The sequence below is a fragment of the Aulonocara stuartgranti genome (genome assembly GCF_965226115.1).
Source record: "Aulonocara stuartgranti genome assembly, chromosome: 12".
In the NCBI taxonomy this organism is placed as follows: Eukaryota; Metazoa; Chordata; class Actinopteri; order Cichliformes; family Cichlidae; genus Aulonocara; species Aulonocara stuartgranti.
The window spans coordinates 11,974,197-11,983,180 of NC_138948.1; the positions used below are offsets into that span (position 1 = coordinate 11,974,197).

Sequence of the window (8,984 nt, forward strand, 5' to 3'; positions counted from 1 at the left end):
TCAAATGATTAGTTAATTACCAGAAAATAAGGAAAGGTATAGGTTACTTTAAAAACTTATAAACAAAATGTTTGTATTAATGTGGCAATCCACATTGATATAATTTGCTTATAATTTGTTTTGGTAACAAGACAACATTACTGGGTCAACTTATTATCTTCAAAAATGTGTCTGTTTAACTTTACATCAGTGTGTTTGGCAGTGTAGAAACTGCTAAAACTGTGTTCTCCTGGTTTTTTTTGTTCTGTTTTACTATTCAAATGGATCTTTTTTAGGACATTTCAAAAAGACATTATTGCAAAAAAAATTCACATTATGTAAAAACAAAAATCACATTTTGACACAAGTCCAGCTTAATTGAAAAGTATCCTATATTTCACATCAGCAGTACCCACAGTCCATTTGGCTCTGCTGGTGTGAATGAAGCTTTGCCTTTCCATTCACACCACAGCACAAAATGATCGGAAACATCCCTGTGTAGTTTCAAACAAACGTGATCCCTGTTGGACTGTGTTAGTGAGATAAAGTCGGAGGAAGGGGAAAGGTCAGAGAAAGGTGAAGGTGCTTGATTTGAGCCATGGGGCGTCTTTCATTACGGGAAGATGTTGTTCTTTTAATATCAAATTGATCTCTGTTCAGCTGGCCATAAAACCTACTTGTTTTCTGTAGTAAGGGGCAGCTGCCGCCTTGAGATTACAGCTTGCAGAGTCTGCCATAGTGCTCACCACTTAACAAGAAAGGAAGTGAAATATGCATGTTTTCACCCAGTCCAAAACACAACAAAGATGGATGACAATTCTTCAATAGTGGCCCTCAGCCACATCTTAGACAGACACATAATGAGAATGTGTTATCGTTTCCCTCTGTTATTGTTAAAGATGTCTGGAGGCAAAATTTACTTTTGTGGAAATGTGCTTTATAACCAAAGGTCATGGAATAATCGCATGTTAGAAAGCAAGTGCAGAGGTCAGGAAGGGTACACAAGAGGAATCTGGAGCAAAGTTCTTTAATGGTTCTGATTTATGAATTGATTAAGCCTGGTGAAGTGTAGCAAGCTTCCCAGTAGTTGGGCCATGGGGCAATAAATGAGCTCAAAGCAGTGAGTAGCGCAGCTGTTTTTCAAAACATGAAGAAGGGGAAGTGTTTATTTGGACAGTTGTGTCAAATAATGAAGGAGAATTTAATATAATGCTTTAGTCACTGGCCAGGGGGAGTCTGAAACGTGTGTGAAGGCCTCAGTGTCTGTAACAGTCAGATGTCCACCACACCCAGTCTGTCAGACACTCACAGAGTTTTCCAAATATCTGCTACTGGGACAATGACTTTGCAATTTGCCTGTACCCAGCTTAAGTAAACACAGTAGTTCCTTAAATAGTTTCCTCTTTAAAAACTTGCTCGATAAACCAACGTTGGGTCTACAAAAGCGATGAAACTGTGTTACATGTCAAACTTTAGCATTCAACAGTTGCTACCGCGGCTGGTGTCATATTGCCAGCTAGTCTTCAAACTGATTGTCCGGTTTGTCTCCCTTAGGGTTCCATCGACTAGTCGCTACACTGTTTAAAGTTAAAAATCTATATATCATAATAACCGCAAACAACCGAGCAGTACCTTACCTGTCCGTACCTTTGAATGCTATTAATCCACCGGAGCGTTTCGTCTCTCTCTGCTGTCCCAGCCCAGGAAGGGAGACCCGGAAACCGCTTCCCTGAGTCCGCCCTCGTCCCAGTGTCTTTTCGTTACCCACGGCTACCGTACAGCGCCACTGACGCCATTTCGGCTCAATTGCTAGAAAGGCGTAAGTAGGAATGTATCATTAGGCAGAACCAATATGGTTACTTCAGCGGAACAGTTTCTTTGGTACTTTACCTTGTAACGGTTTTTCTTTCTGCCGTGGAAACCGTTAAATATACAACTCTGCGATAGAAGTTGTGACTATCTTATTAAAAATGTTATAATGTTTCCCAAGAATCCGCCGAATTATGTAATCTTATGTTAACGATGAGAGAATCGCTTAATTTATCTCAAAGTGGGTAAATTCTGTTAAACAAAAAAAAGCTAAACAAAGTTACAGGCTAACAAAATAAGTAGAACTCAAAAAATAAAATTCAATACGAGAAAAGAAATATCTCAATAAAGTAAAAAAACAAACAAAACGAATTTGAAATAAAAGTAAATTAAATACAATAAAGCAAAAATAAGAATCTATTCAAATAGATAATTTTTTTTAGCATTTAAATTTGGAATTAAATTGACATTTTTAATTTTTAATTTTACTTTATTATACAATAAAGTAAAACAGGAAAATAGATGTAAATATGACTTAGAAAATGTAGGGGGAAAAGCACAGCAAATATTAAATGGCATTAAAAATAAATTAAAATGAAGTGCACAGTGCAGTGCAAAAAACTGACATTAAAAGATAAAGAAGTATGTTTTTTGCTATGTTTGTGATGGTTTTTGCATAAGAAAGTAGGCTATTGTCTATATCAGGGATGTCACACTCATTTTACATCGTGGGCCACATAATTCGATTCTAAGTGAAAGAACAAGAACTTTTCTTTCAGTTAATTGTTTATCTTCTTTTTTTTTTTTTTTTTTTTTTTTTTTTTTTTTTTGGCCTGTCCCGTTTGGCTCTTTTGCCATCAGAATTGTTGTCTAAAGGCAAAGAAAGATGCCCAGCGGATTTACTTTACCAAACTGACCATCCCAGCCTTGCCGTAATGGTCCATTTGATTCACCTTTTATTGTTTATTTTATTTTCACTTACTGAATACGGGACAGACTTGACTGGGGGAAAGAAGGGGAGAAAGAAAGAGGGAAAGAGAAACAGCTGAGAAGAGGGACGGGGGAGAAGGGCAAAAGACAAAAACCAACAGAACGGGCAGAGAAAAAAAATGCATATATCAATCACCTGGATCACCTGCTGAGAAAGAAAAAAGAAAGCAAGCAGAAGAGAACAAGAGTAATAGAATAAACAACATCACAATGATATATGGGAATATGACAGTAAATACTAAATGTTAAACATTATTGTGCAGCACATAAGATCAACAGAACACAGTGTGCTTTGAGGTAGGAGCCAAAAAGGGTGTAGTTTGTGGGTGTGATCACCCGTGTGTACACCTGTGAGCATGGACGTGCTTGTTTTTTGTTTTTTAAAAGGTTCCTTCATGTAATAATCTGCTAGAGGGTGTGGGGGGGGGGCCACAGCCCCGTCCTCCAGGGCATGAAGCAGGTGTGGATGAGATCAAACTCCAGACATCCAGAGGCCCCCAGAACACAAGAGACCAAGGAAGACCAACAGAGGGGCAGCTGCGCCACTGTCCCGGAAAGAGCTGAGGAGAGTCCCAGATGAGGGCTCACTCAGCAGCCGCGGAGCAGAAGCCAGGGGGAGTTGCAGTGACGCGCCCGTGAGCTCCGCCGGCAGCCAGCTGCGCCTGAGTGACCGAGCCCCAGGCCGAGAGGCCGGGGGCACCCCACCTCCGAAGTGGCCCGAGCGAGCCCCAGGCTCCAGGCCCCGATAAGCGGCCGCCAAGGAGTGAGCCGGTGTGTACCTGGACGCCCATCCCCGGACACAAAGAACCACCAACGCACCGATGTCTGAGGGGGTCCGCCACTGGCAGGGGAAGTGGTGGTAGGGGGAGATAGGCCTCCAAACCTTGGAGGGCCTGAGATGTCCCCAGAGAGGTGGCGCCTGACACCCAACCTGACATATAGACACAGACATACAGGCACACACAGATACAAACATCCATTCCCACCCTCATGCTCTCATATGCACTTACTCCACACTCAACCAACGTGGAGACAGACATAAAGAGACGTTGTACACACGATCACACTCCCCAAGCGTACTCTACAAACCGGGTCTAGGTGCCCCCGCCCCTGGAGGGGGGAACTGCACCCAGACCCAGGTGGTGTTTCCCTTTTCCCTGCGGTGGGGGGAGGCAGACCGCCCCGACTCCGCAGCAGCAGGAAGGCTCCACACTCTAGACCGCAGTCGGACGGCCAACTCCTCCTCCTAGTCCTAGCCCCCCTGCTCCAGCAGGTCGCAGAGAATGGGGGTGAGTTAATTGTTTATCTATTACTTAATTACTTTGGTCTTGTATGAATGGCTATGAGGGAGTTCTTTATCAGGAAGAAAAGCTATAAAACTTGTGAAAATAAAATGAAAAATAAAAATCCTAAATTGACGTCACTCTTCATATTTTCAGAAGTCATCCAGTGGGTCCCTGGGCCTACCTACAGTGTTGTAACACATTTACTAATGATTTTGATTTGTATTCATTTGGCCTTTTAAAAAAAATAAAGTACTTCTCTACTTGTTGTATTTGTTATTTAAAATCCCTCAGCCAAGACAATTCTTTCACTGAGAGTTATATTTTGGTAGTACCACCTTAAGCAGATTAAAAGTTCTCCCAAGTTCAAATCAAGCCTGCTACACTGAACATATCCTGGAGTAAAATTCCACTTTGTGCTGGTAGGACTGTATGAATCCTGTGAGGTTTTTAGAATTTGAAATCTGCCTGCACCACCAAGGGCACTTGATAGGAAAAGTCAACTCATTGCAGTCATTGGGCGCAAACCCTCCAGTCCAAACACTAAACGTATAAAATTAGCTGTAGATAGTTTATGAACTTAAAATAATCTATTTAAAAGTGCAAGTTGACTGCAAACGATTGACTGAAGATGAAGGTGAAATTAAGAAAAAGCAACAGCAATAAAGAAAAGCATTAAAAAAAACTCTTGTTGTACTTGTACTTCAAAGATAAGTGGACATATTTAAAAGTCAGATTTGTACTTCTTTTCTGACTAATGGGTTAGACAAATATAATATTCCTATGAGAATAGGTGTGAAATGATAATTATACCCAACAGACAAGTTGCATTATCCTCCATGTCTGAAGAATCAATAGCAAGTGCCGTGATACATCACACCACTGCACTTCAGCTGTTCCACAACGTTAACGCGCACACAGAGGTCTGCCATAAAATCTCTTCACCCCTCTCCCGCCCCCTCTATTCATTGTAAATAACTGTTCAAACGCACAATGCGCTCTGGACCGCTTTATTCAGTCGGTCAACTTCCCTGCGCTTTCATTGGTCCCTTGAGGATGCGGACGCAGCGGATTGGAGGAAAGTTTCTCTCCGAGTCCACACACCCCACCTCACAGATATTCGTGGTCCGGTGCGACTGTGATTCCAGTTGTTTTCACATCCCCTCGCTAACAAAGAGACTGGGAGCTGCTGCCTTACATCTCTGCGTAAACGTAACGAGTGATGCGAGACTAACGACTCACCCTCCTGTATCGAGTTGAGAAGGAAGAAGACAAAAGCAAAAACAGCACTTTGCTTTCAAGGAGAAAAACAAGCGGAGAGTTTAAGCACCTTCACGCGGACCTGACTGAACATAACAAGAGAGAAAATGGTGTCGGCCGGACTGGAGATTTTGGGACTTTCCATGTGCGTAATTGGCTCGCTCCTGGTGATGGTTGCGTGCGGGTTACCTATGTGGAAGGTGACGGCTTTCATCGAAGCCAACATCGTGGTGGCTCAAACGCTCTGGGACGGCTTGTGGATGTCGTGTGTGGTGCAGAGCACGGGGCAGATGCAGTGCAAGGTGCACGACTCCGTCCTCGCTCTCTCCCACGACCTGCAGGCGGCCAGAGCGCTCACCATAATCTCCTCCGTGATGGGAGTGCTGGGTCTCATGGTTGTGATTGCGGGGGCACAGTGCACCAACTGTATCCGCACTGAGTACATCAAAGCTCGGGTGGTGAACGCCGGTGGGGTGATCTACATCCTCAGTGGCCTGTTTGTACTCGTGCCCCTTTGCTGGATGGCAAACAACATTATATCGGACTTTTACAACCCGCAGGTGCCTGCATCCAAGAAGAGGGAGATCGGCGCTGCGCTCTACATCGGCTGGGCGGCCACAGCGCTGCTGCTGATCGGAGGAGCGCTGCTGTGCTGCTCCTGTCCTTCCAGCGGGAACTCGGGATATTCAGTAAAATACGCACAGACCAAAAGAGCCGCCACGCAGAACGGGGACTATGACAAGAGGAATTATGTGTAGCTATGTGGCTCCCAGGAGGTGACGCCTAATAGTGAACCTGCCGCTTTTGAAAAAAACTGTTTTTTACGGACTTTATCTTTGCACCAGCAGTTTGTTTGTTTTTTTCATAAATTTGAACTTTGAAAATCAGTGGAACCACCTCTATTGTTTTTACACTGGCCCTTCAATACGCTCGGACCACGTCCTTTATGTGTCTGTCTACAGGAGATTAAACAAAGACTATCAACTACAGGAGGTAGCTCACGACGTATATAAAAAAAAGAGTATCTTTCTTAGGTACCAGCTTTGTAAATTCTCGAAATTATTAGTATTTTGAATTGTTTACTGCTGTAACTACATGTTGTTGTTGTTTTTTCTTTTATTGAGGAACTCTAGCCACCGAAAAATATAGGCTGTTCTTTTGCCTTGATGTGCATTGTCAGCACAACCTTGTACAGTAACTGAGAATGTTTGCACTCCCACGCGTTCAAAGACCAGTTTCCTTTAGGGGGACAATTGACAACAATGTCAAAGTAAAATGTTGTGTCAAAGCCCTCATAAATCTCAGATAAGCTTTTGTTTTGCTCAGAAGTTAATAGGAGTGGGGTGGCTTTGAGGCTTGCTCTTATTTTGGACCTGTAGATTCTGGAGATTTGGCCTATATGTGACATGAAAATGTGCAACAGATACAGTGTAGGCTACAGTCTCGAGAACCTGCAACTTTTCCCTTCATTGCAGGAAGTCTTTTGTTTTTTCACAATTTCCAGAAATAAACTTTGTTTTCTGTTATTGATGTTTGATGTAATGATTCCATATTCATGTATCTGAAGATGCAATACTGTTTCATTTTATTAAGATTAAACTGAATATATTGTATATAATCCTCATTTGAAGTGTTTTTTTAGTGCTAAAGTCTGAGTTATGATGGTCTGCAGGGGCAGGAGTGCCCTCCATAGCTGTGTGTAAGACTTGCCGTTCCCATCATGAATCCATAAACCAACCCCCACGGCGGGAGAAAGTATTTTGGTTAGCCATAGAAATCCAGATGACAATACCCATTCAGCCAGAGTGGGGCTCTGCTGTTCAACTCACAATACCCCCACCCCCCTTCAGACCACCTCCCCTCCTCATCCGCAGTCAGTGAAAGACGTTCAAATTAAAGCTGTGGAGAAGCTGCTGCAATCGTTGTCCTGCAAGTCACTCCATTCATTCATAAGTCTTCACATCTTCTTCCACCAAGGTGCTAAGATAGGCGGACTCCATGACAAATTGGTATAGAGCAATTAGTTTACTTACTTCACAGGCGAGGAATTTACTCAAAACACTGGGGATTACTTTGGTATATTAAGGTAATGAAGTTACAGTCCTATTTAAACAGTGGAAAAATACACAAGATATTCCAATAACAGCTCTCTGACAGAGGTGTGGACTCGAGTCACATGACTTGGACTCGAGTCAGACTCGAGTCATTAATTTTATGACTTTAGACTTGACTTGAAAAAATGTTCTAAGACTTGTGACTTGACTTGGACTTTTACACCAATGACTTGGGACTTGAATTGGACTTGAACCGGTTTACTTGAAAAGACTTGATATTTTACCCCAAATATAAAATTTAACATGCATATTATATAGAGATTGAAAATGTGAGGTCATTCACGGGTAGAACCGCAAAGGATTCTGGGAACTCGTGGCAAGCGGTACTAGCGCACGCAGGCTTTCAATTAAAATCAGTTATACAGCAATAAAAAGAAACACAAAAATGTCAAGAAGCCGTTGTATTATTAACTGCAATAGCCGGTCGCATGACAGCCACGGGAAGCCGACGGGTAAAGAGATCGGTTGTTATCGGATTACGTCGTTGAAGAGAAATTGTTCAAGCCATGTTTCCGAAGTAACAAAGACGCGACTGGATTGCAGCCATTCAAAGACCAAATATAACGTCCCAGAACACTCCAGCTCACAGGTTAGTCTGCTCCAAGCATTTACACGAAGGTCAGTGTTTTTTAGTAGTTAATACGTCATTTTCATAACATAATTAGTGATATAGGTTACAAGCAAGTCTGGCACTGAACAGAAATTGTCGCGCTATGCTCCTTTGTTTATTGTGCATAAATAGTGAATTGTCCTGACACAATATTGCGTTTCGCTTCTGTTATTATGGTACATTGACAAAAACATATACTTTTATTCACAGGATAAAACAGGTTTTTTGTATCACTAATTGCCCAGTGCGATTACAGACTGCGGTAAAGTGAGCCGTCATTTGTGAGCCGCGGTCAAGCCAGCCGCCTCCTATCCGCGCGGTGATTACAGCATACAATATTGTTGTCACTGCTACAGTTCTGTAACGCTACCAGAAATTATTTCCACTACTAATTAATTACCGTTGAGCTCAAAGGTCCTATTAATAAACGGTTAAGGAATGTGTATTTATGACGACAATTTGTGAGACTGGTAAACTTATGATACGTACGATGGTCTTTCGTTCTACACGGTGCATTTCAAGGTCCTGCACCCATCCGTCGGTAAACTGTACCTGGGCTTGTTGCAGTGACCGGAAGTTACTAAACTTCATGAGTGTATGCACTCACTCCAAGAACCGTATAATTATAAATATGCATATAAATATGCTACGATGAGATAGCTGACTTCATCTAACTAGCAAATGTTGTCCAGGCTACGTTGGTGATACAGTTTTTTTTAATGTGTATGATATTTTTGTCATGCGATTTTAAAGCTGGTCCTACAACCGCATCCAAGAATAACATGCAGCTTATCTCAGAACTGTCGGTGAAAATTATTCTTGGAGCTAAGTTTAATTGAGCTGCATTTTAAAGAGGTGCAATTTCACAATTTGTGTATATTTTCTAAGTTCACTATTTTGTCATGTGTTGAGAAAAACACAGATTTTAAAATTACATGG

The 8,984-nt window shown here is 42.2% G+C and overlaps 2 protein-coding genes across 2 annotated transcripts in view; one reads left to right on the forward strand and one right to left on the reverse strand.

The window, feature by feature from the left end:
- LOC309718215 (septin-2) overlaps positions 1–1,744 on the reverse strand; it is a 28,809-nt gene extending 27,065 nt beyond the window's left edge. Inside the window, exon 1 of the mRNA XM_082553239.1 lies at positions 1,617–1,744. The gene's annotated coding sequence lies outside the window, so the exon portion shown is untranslated. The remainder of the gene's footprint in view (positions 1–1,616) is intronic.
- A 3,370-nt stretch (positions 1,745–5,114) lies between these two features.
- cldn5a (claudin 5a) lies at positions 5,115–6,945 on the forward strand. The gene has a single exon (XM_082553240.1). The coding sequence runs from the start codon at positions 5,429–5,431 to the stop codon at positions 6,077–6,079; it is 651 nt and encodes a 216-aa protein (XP_082409366.1). The 5' UTR covers positions 5,115–5,428; the 3' UTR covers positions 6,080–6,945.
- The last annotated feature ends 2,039 nt before the right edge of the window (positions 6,946–8,984 follow it).